Raw genomic sequence first — 19960 nt, 5'->3', positions numbered from 1 at the left:
GCCAACGATCCCGACACCTCCAACACGTCGTTTCGACACGACCAGTCCCGGTATAGCAGACCATGACAGGATACCCGGGACAGCGCCCTTACGGCGGTGGCCCGCCAGCACCTCGTCCTGGTCCCGGTCCCGGTCCTGGGCCCGGCCCTGCACCGCGGGGTCCCCAGCAGTTCGACGGCTACCAGCAAGACGGATATGGGTACGACCAGTACGACGATGGAGGCTATGGCCCAGACTACGGCGGCCAGTATCAAGACCCGAACTATGCCAGAGGCCCGCCGCCAAACCAAGGCTACCCGCAACAAGACTACTACGGTGGTGGTGGACCTGGACCTGGTGGCCCTGGGCCCAATGGCCCGGGAAGAGGAGGAGGACGGCCGCCCCAGATGGGGAGAGGCGGTCCCATAGCACGCCCTCCGACGGCAGATGGTGGTCGCGGCGCATACCCCCCACGGGGTGGTGGTCCCGGAGGCCGGGGAGGATTCCCTAATGCCCGAGGAGGGGGTCGCCCTGGTCTGTACGAACGATCGGCGAACTCTGATCCTGCCCGTAAGTTACGCCCTGCTCTGTGCGCGCCCCTCGTATGCTGATGAATCGTCAGCAAACCGCCCCCGGCCGCAAGATCAGAACCCGTTGAGCCCCCAAGGATTTGGCGGTGCTTTCCCGGCCTTCCCGGGACAAGGCCGCAAGACAGACCTTGACGCAGAGAACGCGATATTGAATCAGATGGCTGGCATGGAAATCTCGCCTCAACGACCACCTGGCCCTCCCGGCCCTCCCAATGGCAGAGCGCCGCCGCGAGGCTACCCGGATCAACGGCGCGGTCCGGACCCGGGGTACGGCGGGCCTCCGAGGGACGACTTTGCGCCCCCCTCGAGGAGTATGACGATGCCAGTCAACGATCCGTCGCAGAGGCGTGCGCCTCCACCACGTATGGACACATACGGCGGCCCAATCGCACCACCGCGTGGCGGAGTCCCTCCCCGGCCCTCGACGGCACAAGGGAATCGGCCACCGCCGCAGCGCATGTATCCTCCAAACCCAATGCCGCCGCCTCAGCAGCAGCAACAGCAACAGCAGCAACAGCAATATCCACCGCAGCAGGGAGGATATGGCGGAGAGTACGACGAGGGTTACGATGGGTACCGAGAGACTAGGGCATCATTCGGCGATGTCTACGACGCCTACTACCACTCTACCCGCATGAGCAACCAGAGCACTGCCAGCTATGCCCAGCATGACGTTCCTGATTTCAATGCGGCACCATCAAACGGGCCTCGCGGCTCGTTCGATCAGCATATGAGGCCTGGCATCGCCGAGCACACACAGCCTGGCGCAAAACGGGTTCCCGAAATGAGTCGAACCAAGTCGCAGCCCGATCTCAGGCAGTCGCAGCAAGCCGTCTTTGAGATGGCTGGCGATGCCCCTCCCATGCCACCGATGAACGGGGGCTACCAGGACGGCTACCAGGGACCTAACGGCTGGGACCAACCGCCGCAAAACCAACAGATGGGTCATCCTGGTATGGCTCCTGGACCCCCTCCAAACCGCAGCGCCGACTCTCTGCCATCCCACCCGGCCCCCATTCGACCCGGCCACATGCCCAATTCCATGGTCAGCATCGCCGATAAGCCTGCCCCTGTCCGCAACTACAGCGGCGCACCAGGCGGGCCGACGCCTCCCGCTGGTCCTGGCGGCGTGCCTCCGCCGCAACAGGCAATCCCGTCTCAGCAGCCGGGCAAGCCCTCGGCTCCAGAGATCACAACGCCCGTGACACAGGAGGAGCTCGAGCGACTGCGCCAGATCGTCAAATCGAACCCGAACGACCAAGAGTCTGCCATGAGACTAGCAAAGAGACTAGTAGAAGCCGCGGATGTTCTAGCCCCCCACCTTGCTGATCCTAAGCTGAGAACTCGCGCCCGCGAAAGATACCACATCGACGCGAGCAAGATTCTCAAGAAACTGTCGAATGCGCAGAATCCGGATGCCATGTTCTTCTACGCCGATTGCCTTGGGCGCGGCTTATTTGGAGTGGAGCCGGACAACAAGGAGGCCTTTACGTTGTACCAGTCTGCCGCGAAACTTGGGCACGCAGCCGCAGCCTACAGAACGGCCGTATGCTGCGAGATTGGCCACGAAGAAGGCGGCGGTACAAGGAAGGACCCTTTGAAGGCGATTCAGTGGTATAAGAGAGCTGCTACGCTCGGGGACACGCCCGCCATGTACAAGGTCGGCATGATTTTGCTAAAAGGACTTCTGGGCCAGCCAAAGAACCCTCGCGAGGCCGTCGGATGGCTGAAGCGGGCTGCCGAACGGGCCGACGCCGAGAACCCTCATGCTTTGCACGAATTGGGTCTGCTGTACGAGTCCGCAGCTCCGAATGACGCAATCATCAAAGATGAGCCCTACGCGTTCCAGCTCTTCAGGCAGGCGGCCGACCTTGGCTACAAGTTCTCGCAGTACCGCCTTGGTTGCGCGTTCGAGTACGGCCTCATGGGCTGCCCTGTCGATCCCCGGCAGTCCATTATGTGGTACTCCCGAGCAGCGCAGCAGGGCGAGCACCAGTCCGAGTTGTCACTCAGTGGTTGGTACCTCACTGGTAGTGACAATGTCCTGCAGCAGAGCGACACGGAGGCGTATCTGTGGGCCCGGAAAGCTGCTACGGCTGGTCTAGCCAAGGCCGAGTATGCGATGGGTTACTTTACCGAAGTGGGCATCGGTGTGCCGGCTAACATGGAGGACGCAAAGCGATGGTACTGGAGAGCAGCTGGTAAGTGTCAATCAGTCATCCGTGGCGAACTCCTACTGACAGTTTTTCTGCAGCCCAAGACTTCCCCAAGGCTCGCGAGCGCCTCGAAGACCTCAAGCGCGCCGGCAAGAACGGCCCCCGCCAGCGGGAGCGCATCTCGCGCAGCAAGATCGGCAAGCAACAGGAGGGCGAATGTTCCGTCATGTAGACGGAGGCCCTCGCCAAACCCAATAACTTCGCATGTAATACGAGCGGTCCGGGCTGGGCTCCTGTGTCGACCGCGATGACGACCACGATAGAGGATGAAGAGACGACGGTGCAACCCCGTGTACTTGTACGGCATCAAACGACCAGATGTACGGTCTACTCGGAACAGGAAAGCAAAAGCTCGAGATAGGAGGTTGCACTGGCGTTCTGGAACAGGCGGTCATTTTGGTTCTTTTCTTTTTCGTGGGACGGGAGGCATTCGCATAGTTCACTCCCCAGACCATGACATGATGATGGCGGGTGGGAGGTTTTGCATTCATGCCACATCGCTCGAGGGCGGGATGGCATGACCCATAGAGTCGATATTTGGCGTTTAGCATATATAATCATCCACCAACCCGTACCTGATGAGTTTGTCCATACGGTCCTCCCTGCCGTGCTGTGCTTTCCCTATCAAATCCGGCCCACGCGTGCAGAGGTGGGGGAGGGAGATGGAGTGGCTGACAGTCATCGCCTTGAGCGCTGGCAAGACGGTTTGTAGTCGTGCCGCAAGTCTGTATCCAGACTTGGTCGGAATAGAGGCTAGAATAAGGTTGACCGGGGGAAGGGCTTTTTTTTAAACCCCTTTTTTTTCTTTTTTTCCAAGGACAAAACTCGCGAGTTCAAGAAGGTCAAGTAGTAAATAAACTCCCAACATACAGACGAACTCTCGAGAGCCGGGAACGTGCTCGCGGGCAGAATGGCCACACAAACGGTCCCAGAGCTCGAGAGAAGTTGGCAAGGGCGAGGCATGAAAGGAGGCAAATCCATCAAGATAGCCACTTTGACCAGTGCATTGGTGCACGAGGCGGCCTGGTTCCGAGGGCCGAGACGAGAAACATCGCACACGAACAACGAGAAGAATTCTGGTGGAATCTTATTGAAGAAGACAACTAGGCACTGGCATTTAATAAGGACATTGAGAGAGTAGCTACAACAGCCATCTAGCATCAAAACCAAGCACCATTGTTTGCTTCAACATAACTCCTAGCCACGCCCCCCGTGGCTCCTAACCCGCCCACCCCCTTTTCTTCTCCCGCGATACAATCTCCAAGCTGTTGACTTACGAGACGACGGATCAGGCATAGCAGGTACGCAGAGTGTCGCCGACCTTTGTGTTGATGGTCAAGGCCCTGGCGTTCTCCGGCAGGGTGTAGAAGTTGTTGACGGTGTTGAAAAGGACCTTTGACGCGTCGCTGTTGGGGTCCATCAGCGTCGGGTTCAGCCGGATGGTCCTCTCCCAGTCGATCTCCTGCCACTTGTTCCAGGCGACGGACCGCTCGACGGACGCGAAGACGATGTCCTGGATGTTGTTGCGGAGGGTGGTGAACATGCGGGCGTTGACGGGGCCGGCACGGGCCCTGGAGACCTCGCCGAGGACGAGCTTGGCGTTGCCCATCTCGCGGCCGACCGACCTGCCGAGGTCGGCGGCGCGCGCCGAGGTGCGGGCGAAGGCCTGGCCGACGTCGTTCCAGAGGCCGACGAAGGACTTGCGGCCCGTGACGGCGCGGCCCCAGACGTCGTCGCCCCAGCGGTCGACGATGTCGGACAGCGCCTGGACGATCTGCTGCAGGCTGCCGGCCGTGAGGTAGAAGTCGGAGGCGAGGTCGTAGTAGGACGGCGAGTTGGCGGCGGTGCCGAACTCGAGGAAGTTGATGAACTCGTTGAGGTTGCAGCGCTTGTCCGGGAGGACGGTGCCGCGGCACTTTGTGGCGATGTAGCCCTTGCCGACGCCCCAGACGGTGGCCTCGAAGTCGTAGAGGGCGAAGAGGTAGACGCGCTCCAGGGCCCCCTCGCTCTCCGCGGCCAGGCAGGGCCCGAAGAGGGTGAGGAGGGGGAGGAGGGCGAGAAGCGGGTTCGAGAGCAGCTTCATTGCGAGGTGGCCGGGTCTGTGAGAACTTGGAGTTTCTTGTGTTGTCTCCAATGCCTTATTATTTTTGTGGGAGAGATGGATTGAGTTGGATCTCGGCCCTGACTTGAGCTGATATTGATCAAGTCTGAACTGTTCAGAATGTGAGCTTGCGGCACCTGAAGCGATGTGTTGCGGGCGGGCCGTGACTTACACGCGCAGGGTTTGTCACTTTGCCGAGTCTACGAGTCTTACGTGTAAGTCCGGGCGTGGGCGTGCCTCGGGGGACGAACGGCGGAGATGGGCGACGGGGCGGTGAGCGGTCACTTTCGGTTTGAGAGGAAGGAAGGAAAGGAAAATTTGGAAAATTATCAAACCACTTCTACTCACTTGACTTCTGGCATGTTGTGAGCCCGCGTTATCACGAGTGACGGTGGGAAGAGGAGGGGGCGACACACCGATCCTGCAGGAAGGATTGCAGTTATTCTTTTTTTCTTACCGCGCGTGACGACCGGTTATCTGAGGCTTTGATGCTTCTCGTGGAAATTTGATTTCCATATCTGGGCATCTCCGATATCTTGCAAATAGTCTCGCAGCCCTAGAGAACGGCCGATGTATTGCGATGCTGCAAGGGTGGCCCGCCGGAACTCACATGTTGTCGCGAGACAAAGTCGCACACTCGCCCTACTCGCCGCCAAGGGCCGGTGGAACTCGGCATTGGACCAAGACCTGCTAAACCGCATTCCACCAAGAGGCGCATAAAGAACTGAATCGTGCAGGAGCCCACGCGACCTTGTGAATCCTTCTGCGTAGTGGTTTTCGAATAGCGCGGTAAGGGAAGGGGACCGGTAAAGTGGGAGGCAGATGGCCAAGGAAGGATTCGGTGGTCCAGCGGCGGACCGTTCCAGGCACACGAGACTTACATGAAAGGATCCGGAAATTACCACAAGCAGTCGACCTCACAACTTTTTTTTAACCTCGACTCTATCTGCAGACCGGGGGAGGGGGGCTCCGCTTATGCCCAGACATACCCATACGGCATCCTGGCTAGGCTGCCGTTTAACCTCAGTTGCTGAGCCGGCATTGGTGAACTCGGATTTGAGTCCCATCGCGCCTGGTTTACCTGCCGCTTTGAGCGAAACGATTCCAAGTTCTTGGTATTGGTCCGACTTCATCGCGGGTCGTACGGTGCTGCCGGGGACTGTAAACCGTCTTTTCAGCCTGGCCGGAGGGAACACGGCAAACTCATCGGAAGTGGTCTAGGGCGCAATCAGTCCTGGCGATGATGGAGAGGTCTCGATTTGCCCGCTTGGAGTCTCATGCCACGATGTGCCTCGCAGGGCTGAGGGAGGGGAATCACTGCGGATTTTGTATATAACCAAGACGGTGTCCTCACGACTACTGGCCGAAAGGCATCATCGACAGCTCGACAGAGAAAGGGCCAAATCGATATCGCGGCTCAGGGCCACATCGGATTTGCCCAAGATGCGGCGCACGGTTTTACACTCTGCGGCGCGCTCGTTTCTGCTTCAGATATCTGTCTTTGCTTTCATCCTTCGTTGTGTCACGGGTTACCCTCATCTCCACGATCGCGGTGATGTGTTTGGTCATGGATCCTCCATCACAACGAACCACTCGGACCCCTCTCGGGACCCGAGTCTCGATCATGAGTTGGCCGCACGCCAGGACTCGAAAGTCTCACTGCGAATCCTACCTCTTGGTGCCTCTATAGTGTTCGGAGTGGGGTCTAGTACCGGCAACGGGTAAGCCTGCTCTTCTTTGTCCCCCCGATCAGAAACACCGAGCTGACTCCTGTGGCAAAAGCTTTCGAAAGCCCCTGAGAGATGCCTTGCGAAGCGGAGGGTATCCGGTCAACATGGTTGGCAGCAGAACTAATGGAGACATGAAAGATCGGGTAAGGCAACACTCTCTCCTCGGTTTTTATGCCAGCTAACAGAAGGATGACTAGGACAACGAGGCAACATCGGGAGCCATCATCACCGAGATGTCCGGTTATCTGGAAAGGTCGCTTGCTTACAAGCCCAACGTCGTTGTTATCAACTGCGGCACCAACGACGCCAACAGAGATATCGATCCCGGCGGTGCTGGAGAGCGTATGAGGGAGGTGCTGCGCAAGATTTGGGGGGCCCCGGACATGGACACGACGTGTGTCATGCTCTCGACCGTCATCCCGACGACCAACTCAGTCGGAAGAGTAACCCGTCTCACCATAAACGAGAAGTACCGCGCTCTCGTAAAGGAGTACTGGGCCGCCGGAAAGTGCATCTACATCGCCGACATGGACCCCCCCGGCACCGGCAACGGCTGGATCTCGCTGACCGCCGACATGGTTTCGGACGGAATCCATCCAAATGACCAGGGCCACCGCAAGATGGCGTCCGTCTTCCACAAAGCCATCCTGCGCGCCGCCAATGCGGGCAACATCAAGAGCCCCGCCTCGATGGACACCACGGGCCCTACAAACTGCGACAAGACGCCCGGCGGCGGCCAGTGGTCCGGCGGCCTCACGCAGCAGGGCTCGGGCCAGGACGACGGCATCTACTACCACGACTCCGAGTCTATGGGCGTCATCCACACGGTCGACAGCGCCTGGGACCGCAACCAGTGGCGCTTCGCTCGCCTCTTCGGCCCCAAGTACGACGACTTCGTTGGTTGGATCGACAAGGGCTCCAATGTCCACGGCTTCGGGGTCTGGAAGAACCAGGGCGGCGGAAAGTTTGTGTCGCTCCCTGACATGAATCCGGACATCTTCTGCATCCCTCGCGGACTGCACTTTGTTGATATGAACGGTATGCATCATCTTCCCTGTCACCCCCTTTACCCCTATCATATACCCTGCTGACACTCGATGCCCTTTGGCGCACAGGCGATGGTTATGATGACATTGTCTGCATCACTCCCAATGGTGACCTGCAGCTCTCTCTGAATCAGAAGGACGGCACGAGCAGCAGTCCCCCGACCTTCAAGAACCAAGGCCAAGTCAAAGTCACAGAAGGATACGCCCAGGACCGCGTGCGTCTCGCCGACATTGACGGCGACGGACGGGCCGACTACTGCATCTTGGACGACGGCGGCAATATCCACTGCTGGCGCAACGGCGGAACCACGGATAAGCCGGAGTATTGGCAGGCCCTTGGGATGCGCTTCACCGCAAAAGGCATGGGCGACATGCGCGGTGTCCGTTTCGAAGACATCAACGGCGACGTGAGTTTAATCCTCTCCTATGAACACAAGGCTATGTGTTTCATGCCATGTTTCTTTGTGAGATGCTAACAGGGCTCTACAGGGCCGCGACGACTGGCTTTGGGTCAGCGACGTAGGCCAGACGACGACGTGGACGAACTCGAGGAGCTGTCAGAAGGGCAAGCTCGGCGACGGTCTCAACGTGGCCTGGCGTCAGGGCTTCTGGAAGGGCGAGTCGTCCGGCCCCACGCACGCCGGCGTCGGCAGCTACGCCAGCAGCGGGCTCCGCGACCGCATCCACTTCGCCCGCGTCTACGGGGAGGCGCAGGACTTTGGGCTGCTGGGCCGCCTGGACTATGTCTTCCTGGAGCACGAGGAGCTGGACAACGGCAACCACCGCTTCAAGATGCGCGTGTGGAAGAACAAGGGCGGCGGCAGCACGAAGCTCAAGGCCGACGGCAACAAGTACTGCAACATGATGGGCCACCCGGACGGGCGCGAGGACTACGTCTGGACCCACTCCAAGGGCGAGATGCGCGTGTACGAGAACAAGGGGCTGACTTCGGTCTCCGGCGGCCAGTCGTTCTGGGGCGCGAACAGCGTCATCTGGAACCCCCAGACCCTCATTGGCAAGTCCCTGGACCGCCGCGACTTGCACCTGACTGATTGGGACGGTGACGGCGTCTGCGACATTGTCTGGACCGACCCGGACAACGACAACAGGCCTTCCGTCTGGCTCAACCTGTTTCCTTACAGGCAAAAGTGGGAATGGACGTACCACGCAAACCCGGCCAGCGCGGCTGCGGTCGACGTCAAGTGCGCCTTGAAGCGTGGCAATAACCTCCACGATTGTAAGTGCCTCCCCCCTCCTTCTTCATTATCTTCTTGCTCCTTCTTCTATACACTCGATCCAAGAAGTGAATGCAGAGGCTAACATCAGGGCAGTGGCGGTGAGGTTCGCTGATCTGACTGGCAACGGCCGTGGAGATTACCTTTGCATCAACAAGAATGGCCGAGCCACAGGATATGTCCACAACGACGACAACAGCTGGTCGGGTGTCGGTCAGGTCAAGTACTCTGAGGGCGCAGACCGGGCCAACATTCGTTGGCATGATGTCAACGGCGATAAAAGGGCCGACATGATCTGGGTTGACAAGTTCACCGGCAACGCCCAGGTCTATTACAACCGCGGCCCAGGAAACCCCGCCGAGCTATCGGGCTCCTCGTTCAAGTGGGATCGGGGGAGCGCCGCGTACGAGGGAAGCTACGCCGGCACCTGCCAGTATTTCCCGGACCTCGACGGGAACGGCAGAGCGGACCTGCACTCCATCACAGGGACCTTCCATAACCAGGCCGAGACATGGTTCAATCCGACGTGCGGCCTGACTGATGCGGAAGGGGACGACGCGGGCGGCGTGGTCAACCCGAATCTCCCCGACCAGCCGACAGATGGCTCGGAAAACCCTGGTGACGGCGGACCTGGCGGCGGCGGCGGCGATGACGGCGGCGACTCTGACCCCCAGCCGTACGAGCCCAATCCTGACGACGACAAGGTCTATGAGCCATGCACCTCGACCTACAATACGCTTGAAGAGATCGAGAACAACGCCAGCAAAATCCCCCGTCATTGCGTACCGTGGTACGTCCTTCGCATCCTCCTTGGGAAGCTGAAGGATGTCCAGACGAAGTATGACGACATCATGTCCAAGGGCTACGATGGGTACTTTGACACATATGCGGAGTACATCGTCAGCATGGCGCCAGATGCCATGAGGAGCCTGCTCAAAGAACACGGCAAGGACTACTTCAACTGCCGAATCAAGGAGCAGATCACCTGCTGCCCGGCATGCGAGTACTTGAAGTACAACTGCAAGTGGTGCACCGACGACAACTGCAAGCTCATCACCAGCCCATGGGGTTCAGACCCCGGCACGACGTGGGAATGGAGGGATGAGTCGTGCCCGCCCGACTTCTCGGAGCGGGGCATCGGCGAGAGCTGGGAGTTTACGACGGAGTGGAACCTCCGCGACAGCGACAAGGACAAGTTTTACAGCAAGGTGCTGTCCGATGTTGGCGTCGAGGAGGAGAAGGTCAAGTTCGCCAAAGTCTCCCGACTCGATGCTCACACCCTGCAACCGGCGTGCGCCGTGGAGGCCGCCGGAGGAATCGGCGAGATGAGCGAGTATTGCTACAACAAAGGGTTCTGGTACAACAGTCCTTACGTCTCGGGCTTCGGGAAGGGCGACGTGATCAACCCCAAAGATCCCGTCGGCAAGGCGGTAGGGTCGATCGCGGATGTGCGGTTCAACCTGACGGTCGTGGCCATACAGATTTTTGTCGGCGCGTATACCGAGGAAGGGTACGATGGCGACGTCGTCAACTCGATGACTCTGCCCGTCTTCATGATGGAGGAGTCGCTCGGCCACATGGAGAAGGTGATCGAGATGGCCAAGGAGATCGAGGCGGCGGAGAAGAAGGCCCTCGCCCTGAACTTCCTGTCGGCCATCTTCATGCTCCTCCCCATGCTGGGGTCGGCGATCGGCACGATGGGCCTGGCGCAGCTCGGGCGGTTCCTGGTGATTCTCGGCGAGCTCGGTGGCACGGCGCTCGGGCTCGAGGGCATCGCCTCAGACCCCAAGACGACGCCGCTGGCCATCTTCGGCCTCGTCATGAGCGGGCGTGGCATCCGCGACGCCAACAGGCTCGCCTCCGCGGCCAAGCTGCGGGCCAGGATGACGCCCGACGACTTCAAGGTTTTCAGCACCACCATTGAGGCGAAGATGGCAAAGATCGAGGCAGCCATCAAGAAGGACGCGGCGCCCACCATCTGCCATAGGTACGCATAGTCATGTGAGGGTGGTGGTTTTCTTCACTTGGGGGGGGGGGGGGGGGGGTCAGAAAGTTGCAGAGCTGCTGGGTACGCGAGCAGTTGCGTTTTTGAAATAATTTCGTTTACAGGGTACTTGCTCGTAAGCTTCCCTTATAGGGTACTTAGTTTTGAGATGAAAATGAAAAATGAAAGTGAAAGTGGACTTTGCGTCTTCACCCGCACCCGCACAGAATTTTTTTCGCTTGGCGACATGCCTCCACTTATACGGATTGTAGATCAAAAACAAGCACATACGACCATACCCACTGGAGAACTCGGGATCCCGTCCGCTCTCCCATAGATAAGCCAGTGAGGGCCGGATTAGTAGTTGGGTCGGTGACGACCAGCGAATACCTGGTGTTGTATGTTTTTGACTTTGTGAGGACTTTTTGATCCTCTCAGGTAAGAGAGAGGTAACGACATCTCTGTTGTTTTTATGCCAAATTTGACAACAGTGTTTAGTTTCGGAAGCTCTGAAGCTAGGCTGTCAGAGAAAACATATATCTCTGTTGAAGCATTTGTAGAATGTGATTGATTACTTTGCTTGTATCCGTAAAGGTCATTGGAAATGCAGCTTTTGGGTTCATGCTCCCGGCGTTGCTGCGCACGCGACCCACCAGCCCCTACCACGGCTATGTATGTGTGAGTTTCCAGGCTATTTAACTGTTTTCAAATCATTCTCTATTTTTCTTACAATCACGATATTTCTTTTATATCCTAGTCAAAGATGTCCAAGGCCGGTACCTCCTGGGCTCGTCTACCTCCCGAGATCCGGCACAAGGTGCTTAGCATTTTGCCGGGTCTTGGTGGTGATTGCAGCCTGCTTGCTACCGTTTCACAAGAGTGGCATTCAGTCATTGAGCCGCTCAATTTTGCCGAAATCAGCCTGACGCTACCACGCCTCTCCAATCCTGACTCTTCAGCTATTCTCTTCCGCAAGAGAAGTCAGATCCGTTACATATGGTTTCGTGTGGAACTGCAGCAGTACGACTGTAGACTGTGCGCACCAAAAAACGAAGACTCTTGGGGATTGGGCGATGCTGATAACAGATTGATCGCGGAGGCTTTTCAGAGCTTGTTCTCTGCCCTCAGTACATGGGAGCCTCGTAGCAAATTGGTTCTCGACATCAGCGTCTACTCGCCAAGCGATACACAGCACTGGTTCAAGTACCTCAGCTTCCACCCAGATGCCCACCTCGGCGAGTGTTCTTCGCTACAGCACAACGGACATGAGAAAGGGATGCCAATGGACGACCCGGCTCACGGCTGGGTTGCCGGGCGACAAAGAGTTGCTCCCAACCAGCACGCTATCAACAAGGTATTCGACGAGATCATGGGCGAAGGACCATTCGAGGACGAGGAACCGGAGATGCAGTGGTGGCAGACACTACCCCTCGTCCCCGCGATTACGGTTGTGCTCCTTCGTCAGCAAACCCGCCGACGTTGGAAGCCAGTCGCCCTCGCGAACATGCTCACGCGCTTCCCTAATATGCAGGAACTTTGCTATGAACCTTGGAGAGAGTGGTTTGGCATGGACCTACATACTGATAAACGTACGTATTGTAGCTGACAATCTGACTGTGACTGCTGACCAACACCGGTCTTGACATAGGCAACCAGACACTGATCGAATTTCTTGCCCAGACAACACTATCGAAGCTCACAATTTTCGAAAATTTCAACCAGTCATACCCGGGAAAATTCTCTGAGTCTCTCGCAATCAGGGTGCCGACTCCTGCCGTAAGCCACAGACTTGCGAGAGCCAGTCTGCAACTCGCGACGCTGTCTGCCTCTTTTATGATCGACGCTAGCTACTTCTTCGAAGCATGCAATGGTTCACGGAAGTGGGAAAATCTCAAGTGTCTGGCGCTGACTTCGAGGGTACTCACTGACGATGCGGACGTTGCGGAAATCAACGGTATGCTACGAGACGCTGCGGCTGCCGCACTAAACATGCCAAAGCTCGAGACGCTGGAACTGTGGAACGGCAGAAAGGGCTTGGCAATGCTGTTCCGCTATCAGAAGGCCCAGGATGGGCAATCGGCTATCATCACGGTACGGGGGACATTCGAGCTTGCTCTGGGGTCTACGGTTACGCAAGCTTGGGACGCGGTGGCACTCCGGCATCGCCACGGCAGGGTTGTTGTTCAGAGCTCCTCAATCGATCCAGGTATTATCCGATGCCACGGCGATGCGATATGCCAGCTGGAACTCTCGACGGAGGTTATCAGACCTGTCTCGTTGCGACAGATGCTCAACGAGCATGAACTTCGGGTCGGGCCAGGTAGTTGGACAAAGTCATGAACAAGGTCGAATTCTCCTAGATTCACGGCCACAGCCCACGCCGTAACCTTCAACAATATTGCCACAGACCTCCAGCGCCCTATAATGTACAATGCGCAGAAGGATCCGTCCAGCGATCATATTAAGCACGTTTCGAAGGAACAGAAATTCTGACTCGAGATGAAAATTGAGATAAACAATAATCGGAACCGCGTTGGACTACATGGTTGGTAGTCTACCCTTGAAGTGTGGAAAAGAAGGGCTCATAAGGGACGTACAACGAGCCGTCTCCTTTGATGGCTGTGTTGTCAGGTAGCATAATGACAAGGTACCGCGAGGAGGTTATTCGAGAACGTTGGGCTTGGTTCTGGTGTTGTATTGCTTTTGACTCTTTGATCCTCTCATGTAACAGGTAACTGTGCCTCACTTCTGTTGTTTATCTTAAACCCAATTTGACAAAAGTGTTTAGCCTCAGCAGTTCTGAAGGCAGTTTTATCATCAAATTCTTTGAGTGGCTTAGGGTGGCTTAGGGTGTCTGCAAAGCGGAGTTTGAAGCAAGGGCCACGTACCTAGATGCTTGCTTTGAACCCATTCGGCGAAGGCCTAGACTTGTAATTCCAATAATATCAATTCGTATGAGAATCATTACAGGCATGAAGCTTCCCTTCCTGTGACCAAAGTAGGGCTGATACACAAAGGTCTTCAAGTCACTTGGTTATTCAGCTGCGTTTTGCTTGCCGAGTATGCGCTTGACCAGCTCACCTCAGGAGTTGGCGGTGACTAGGTTGACATCAACGCGCCAAAGCCCTGAGGTGTACGGTTTCACATTCTTGCCCCGATCGCATCGCGTGTTCCTACCAGCCTCCAAACTCCCTTTCAGATGTAGCCTGCGGGAGTGACTAAGTGAACACAACTCAGGTCACTTCGCGTGCTTTCAGACAGTTGGCTGCCTGGCGGTGTTGCAAGTCGCAGGAAGCCAACAGCATCGGTAGCTTCTCCTGTCTTCACATCCATAAAAGGCTTCATATCCGCCTGGTGCCCCCCATATATTTCTGGTTCTTCTCCCATCAACCACACACCAACCACACACCAGAAGTGACATTGCTGTCCGAGGTCATCGTCCGCGGCAATGCCTGCCAATCCGATTCCTGCAGTTGCGGTTGCCGCTATTCCCGAGAACCACCGCTGGTGCCTTCGATGCCTCGGATGGTATGCCGGTCACTATAAGGCCATTGGTGGAGGAAAGTGCGAAGATATCGATTTTGTCTGCGAGCATCGAGGTATCCCATCACCCGACCTCCCTTAACTAACTGGTCCTTTGCTCACACTTCCAGGCCCGGGTGAGAAATGTGCGCGATGCAGTCAGATGAGCGAACCGAGGAAGTGTCTATGGGTAATATTCAATTTCTGTTTGTTAGTCTGTTGCAGCACTAACATAGGGCAAGATACCCGACGACCAATGGAAGCGTGCCCGGGAGGTCATTGCACGACGACGCATCATATCCGAGTTGGAGGCAGACCCTCAACACGAGGTCAGCATCTATGTGAGTGTAATCCCCATTGCTTGTTGATGCCACCATGTAGTTAACGCCTTATCACATGATCGCAAAGCCCTCACGAGCGCATTTGTATCGATACAGAAAACCACTCGGAATCGTGACCAGCAACTCGATTCCACGCACCATGAAGCCTGGGAGAACTTGCCTGAAAGTCAACCAGCCTCCGACTCCGGGGGAATGTATCCGCGGGAGCTTTGACCGCCCCTTCCAGCGGCTTGTAAGAAGAAAAAAGCGCCAAGCTCGCAGCACGGTCCCTGGTCAAACTAACCGCCAGTTGCCCAATAGTGCGCAGCGGCACGTTCCGCGGGCTTTGAATGAAGCTGCGAAAATGATCGGCATCCGTGGCGATGCCCTCTTCCGGTTCTACGAAGCCCTCTTTCCTGCACGATGGATTCCCGAAGACCAGGTTCGCGGTATTCTCCAGATACTAGAACAAAGGGCAGACCAGGACGAGGATATCGCGCAGCGAAGCGCCAACGGTGGTAATCACGACTAACGGATTGTGGGGACTAAGACATATCAAATTGAAAGAGTTTCTGGGTTGCGATGGGATGGGATGAAGATGGAATTGGGTTTAGCTACGTAATTTGATCAACAAGATCCCTGCCCCCTGGCGGCCGCGTTACCGGTAGTGTTGGAGCGTGATGTGGCTTGTGCTGCTGCGACCAACTCCCTTTGCTTGTGAACATGTAAACAAGTGGTGACTCGACAAGATTTGGCGTTACTGAGGATTTCTCTTCTGCAGAGCTGTATGTGTAACTGGAATTTTGCAATTGAAAGCCGATTTCCCCTTGGGCTAAGCATCCTACGTCCCCTTAAGCTCCAACCAATGGCTTTTGCGGAAGCTGCAGTGCACGGGCAAGCCACATCACATGCAGCGCGCTGCATGCCGCCCCAGCCACACTCCGACGTCTACGTCATACAGCCATCACCAGGCGCATACCAGGGAGCTGCAGCTTCGGTAGCTTGCCCTCGCCAGCTGTGCGCCAGCAATGCAGGTGTCACATCACGATCATCGGCGCTGAATAAATATCTAGGCGCCGGCCTTGGCTATGCCACACCACGGCCATTTCCCCAGCATCCTCCCTTCCTGCACCTGATTTTACCACAGCACCAGAAATTCGACTCTACTACCGAATCCAAGCTCAAATTCTCCGCGAATAAATCAAAATGTCTGACGAACAAACAGTTGCCGAGGGACAAGCTCCCGCATCCAACAGGAGAAACAGAATGGTTGATTCCGTGCAGGCCAGGGCACAAGAAGTCTTGTACGTGCCACACACCGCAGCCCATCTTCACGACACGAACTAATCGGCGTGAAACAGGCAGGAGGATTATGAAAAGGCAAGAGAGATCGCCACCGAAGCTGTCAAGAGCAAAGCATACCTGTACCCAATCAAGGGTATCATCTACTTCGCAACCCACCGAACCTTGTGGAAGCCCCTCCTGTCGCGTATCGGATCCTACATCCTCCTGTCTGCCGGTGTCGTTACAGGCATGTTTGTCTTCACCTATGTGCCACAGCTTGCACTACTAGTCTTCGTCAACGGTCCGCTTGCCGTCTTCACTACCGTTCTCTTGGTCCTCAACGAGAGCTCAACGATCATCAATATCATCTCGAGGTCCTACCTCCTCCAGGACGCGATCCTGGACACATTCGACGGTACTCTGCTTCTCAGAAATGAGGACGGTATTGTAAAGGAGGGCAGACAGGTTCGCCCGGGGTCTGACCCTATGCAAAAGCTGGGAAAGGTTCTCAAGAGCCCTTTCGAGCGGTTCAGCCCCAAGGCTCTTGTTCGATATCTCATCTACCTTCCCTTGAACTTTATCCCTGTTGTAGGAACCATCATCTTCATTGCTCTGCAAGGTAAGTTGTGCATCAGCGATATGTACGGGTCGATGCTAATATGATGACAGCTCGCAGCCGAGGCCAGGCCGTTCATGGTCGTGTATGTTCCCCCTGTCCGAATTTTGTAACGCACTCTAACTGTCAAATCTAGTACTTCCAACTGAAGAACTGGTCTTCGTCAAGAAGAGCGGATTGGCTTAAGAGACACTCCGGACCTTACACGGCGTACGTTTGCGGCTCACCCGCACATTTGTCAAGTGCGAAAGACTGATTTTATCACAGATTTGGCCTGGTTGCGACTGCCCTGGAGATGGTTCCTTTTGTGAGCGTCTTCTTCACATTTTCGAATGCTGGTACGTATGAGAAACTCCTCATCTTAGCAATGGCTGACAGCTGTCGATAGTTGGTGCTGCTCTGTGGGCTGCCGATATTGAGGACAAGGACTCATCTATGACCGACGGAACGGCGCCAACGCTTCGCGAGACCGCAAAGAATGCCGAATAAACGACGGAAACTAGGGAACAGAACATACTCTGCTTGATTTCCGGCGGAACTCGGCCGGCTTAGGAGGTACGAACCCTCTTTTGGCCGGAACTCGGTGTTACAGCATCTTGACAGCAGCAATAAAGCTGGTGTAACTTGCCTGAGAGCTTGATCCGCGGAGCTTTGGCGGCGATTCATATGTATGGGCAAGGAATTGGTAGCTCATTACCTCACTGGTTGTAGCAAGGACTTATGAAAATGGATGGATGATAACTTCAGGTGCTGCTACTATACTAAATAAATTATGAGGTAGAACTCTGCGAATGGCAGCGATGGTTGTTGATTGCTGCTACTGGTTGATGACTTACTTCACTACCGACTCTTGTTTCAAGAAACTAAGTGCTGTGTCAGTTTAAGGATTACCTTGGAAATGCTAGCTGAATTGTCCAGCTTCTTTCACTGCGAGATATCGGCCCGACATGTCTGGAACAGGTGAAGAGACCTTTCTTCCAGCACTCGACGGCGAAGAAAGGCTTGTGACGGTATACAAGCGAGACTCATTTAGGCCTGGCACTATCAATCGCGTGAGACGAGACATCGCGAGCCCCCGCACTGAACACATCAAATTGTTGTGCGACGCACTTCAGCAACAGTCAATCTCGTTTCGAGGCACACAGCTGGTTGCATGGTACACTGTCATTGATTGCCCGTCAAATGCTTGTGGCCTCGGATGTCCTCGGCCGTCCTCCAGTGAGACTGGGGAACAATAGTCGAGGCAAACCCTCGACATGCTAGTCAGAGAGCCCGCCCCAGTAGCATCATTCAGGTCTATTGAACGCCATCTCTATACCAAGCTGCCGTCGCAAGTACGACTGCGCGGGATAACGTCCCGTCCTGTGGCTATAACTATGTCACGCTGTGCTCGTTGACTTACGAGTGGATGTTACGATGCGTTTGATCTGGGCGGAGTGAATGGAACCTCACGCAGGAACAGATCGTCGAGCACGATGCTACAAGCTTCCTGCAGCACGCGACGGTACGCGAAGAATGCAAGGTACAGAGGCCCCCCGAAAAGGGACAGGTTGATCGTGGAACGATCCAGCAGAGGAGTACATACAGACTTATACAATTAGCGTCCATTGAAATGAGCCACAGAGATTATGGACTGAGGCTGTCGCCAGCTGGCTGGAGTGTTTGTCGTTGAATTCTAACCGTCGTCTGCCGGCAGCTGAGACGGAATAGTAGTGATTCAAGGTTGCGTCTCGTTCAGTTCTCTAGTTAGGAAATTTGGTATGATTCTTTCTGTCTAGGAAGTAGTTGCGAATACCTGATAGCCGCCACTAGCTGGCGGAAGGGACGTCGAATAGATCAGGCAAGTAACCAGAGCAGAAGCAGGTACGTGTCCAGGCAGGTTTCTTTGCAAATGTGTGACCCAGACTGAAGGAAGGAGGGAGGGAGGGAGGGAAAGATCTTACCCAGGGACTTGTGGAAGGAGCGGAAGGTAGGTGTAATTGAAAGTACTTTCATTGCATTTACACCCATTGAGGAAGTCGGTACCTCCTTCTATATCTGCTCTTTCCCCTTTATCCTTGACGCCCACGTCTATACACAACGCCTCTCTCGTTTTCATACACATCTCTGTCTTTTCCTCTCTTCTTCATCGTATTTGTCTTCCTCGGACATTCCTCCAGTCATTCGGCTGAGAGTGCCTTGGTTTTCATTCGTTTCCCTCTGAATCACGACTTTCATTCATTTGTCTATCCGCAAACCCCAGCGATTCGTAACTAACACGCCAAGGTTGGTTTTTGACCGATCTCTTTCCTTGTACAATTGGGACTCTTGAACTGATCCTTCCCCAAGTGAAATTCCCAATCATGAGAGCTTCGACCCTCGCCGCGGGCTTTGCGTCGGTAGTCGCGCTGCTGTCGGCCACCTCGGGCGTTGCAGCCGCTGCCCACGCTGCGGGCCATGCACAGCGAAAAGATACTCGAACTGCGGCTGCCTTCAACTTCAAGCACCGCGCTCGGAATCCTCAGGGTCCCAATTTTCTCGTCAGCTATGACTACGGATACTCGTACCCTCCCCCGCCTCCCCCGACTACATATGCCGAGGAGCCATCGTCGACCGCAACTCCTTCTGCCAGTGGCAATGGTTGGTGTATAGACCCATACTACGATATTCATCGTCTGACAATTCGCAGTGTCATTCACCGAAATCGGTTCGGTCGCTAGCATCACCGGAACTCCCGATGCCTCTGATGCTTCTTCCATCAGCTCCACAGCTTCCGCCGGAGCCATTATCACCCTCTCTGATACTATCATTACATACCCTCCCTCTTCAGCCACTAGAAGTCTTTCCACTTCGGTCTCGTTGATGAGCAATTCTTCTTTCACATCAACTGGCCCATCTAGTCCTGTCACATCAGTGAGAACTTGGTCATCGTCTGTGACGGAGGCAACTTCCCGTCCGACTGTCAATCCTTCCTCCTTTCTTGGAGACTCAAGTTCAAGTTTCGGTTCTTCCACCAGCAGCGCACCTACCATCAATGTGTCGGCACAACTGTCATCTGCGGTTCCTAGCTCCTCTTGGACGGGCTCTTGGACTGCAAACGGCACTTGGTTAGCAAACACTTCGACCATATGGACTGGGTCTATCACTGGAAGCCCATCTGTTCCCACAAGCCAACCCACCGGAACTTTCACTTTCCTATCTTCACTTTCAGTAGAAGTGCCACCAGTGTCGAGGCCCACGTCCACTGTGAAGTCGAGCAGCCATGCGGTTATGACTACTTCAATCAGCTTTCGCCAGACTTCTCTTACACTAGAGCCAAGTCAGTTCAGTACGGATTCTGATACAGGCACTTCCACAT

The 19960-nt window shown here is 55.7% G+C and overlaps 4 protein-coding genes across 4 annotated transcripts; 3 read left to right on the top strand and 1 right to left on the bottom strand.

Annotated features, from left to right (window-relative positions):
- Positions 1–62: 62 nt before the first annotated feature.
- On the top strand, positions 63–2957 carry EsH8_VIII_000922 (tetratricopeptide repeat protein; the record flags this gene model as incomplete). The annotated part of the gene is made up of 3 exons (XM_083269964.1): positions 63–549; positions 602–2770; positions 2824–2957. The coding sequence occupies 3 exons, from the start codon at positions 63–65 to the stop codon at positions 2955–2957; spliced, it is 2790 nt and encodes a 929-aa protein (XP_083129732.1).
- Positions 2958–4073: 1116 nt separating this feature from the next.
- Positions 4074–4868, bottom strand: EsH8_VIII_000921 (uncharacterized protein; the record flags this gene model as incomplete). Its single annotated transcript, XM_083269963.1, has 1 exon — positions 4074–4868. One exon carries the CDS (start codon positions 4866–4868, stop codon positions 4074–4076), a length of 795 nt encoding a protein of 264 aa, XP_083129731.1.
- A 1852-nt stretch (positions 4869–6720) lies between these two features.
- Positions 6721–15255, top strand: EsH8_VIII_000920 (uncharacterized protein; the record flags this gene model as incomplete). The annotated part of the gene is made up of 10 exons (XM_083269962.1): positions 6721–6759; positions 6814–7654; positions 7732–8069; positions 8152–8899; positions 8994–10884; positions 11538–11559; positions 11639–12470; positions 12530–13029; positions 14646–14744; positions 15034–15255. 10 exons carry the CDS (start codon positions 6721–6723, stop codon positions 15253–15255), a joined length of 5532 nt encoding a protein of 1843 aa, XP_083129730.1.
- Positions 15256–15929: 674 nt separating this feature from the next.
- On the top strand, positions 15930–17112 carry EsH8_VIII_000919 (EI24 domain-containing protein; the record flags this gene model as incomplete). The annotated part of the gene is made up of 6 exons (XM_083269961.1): positions 15930–16027; positions 16085–16626; positions 16677–16708; positions 16760–16833; positions 16891–16961; positions 17012–17112. 6 exons carry the CDS (start codon positions 15930–15932, stop codon positions 17110–17112), a joined length of 918 nt encoding a protein of 305 aa, XP_083129729.1.
- Positions 17113–19960: the final 2848 nt, after the last annotated feature.

The sequence above is a fragment of the Colletotrichum jinshuiense genome, chromosome 8 (genome assembly GCF_051148585.1).
Source record: "Colletotrichum jinshuiense chromosome 8, complete sequence".
In the NCBI taxonomy this organism is placed as follows: Eukaryota; Fungi; Ascomycota; class Sordariomycetes; order Glomerellales; family Glomerellaceae; genus Colletotrichum; species Colletotrichum jinshuiense.
The sequence above is the reverse complement of the archived record's forward strand: the minus strand, read 5'-3'. Positions and strand labels throughout refer to the sequence as shown.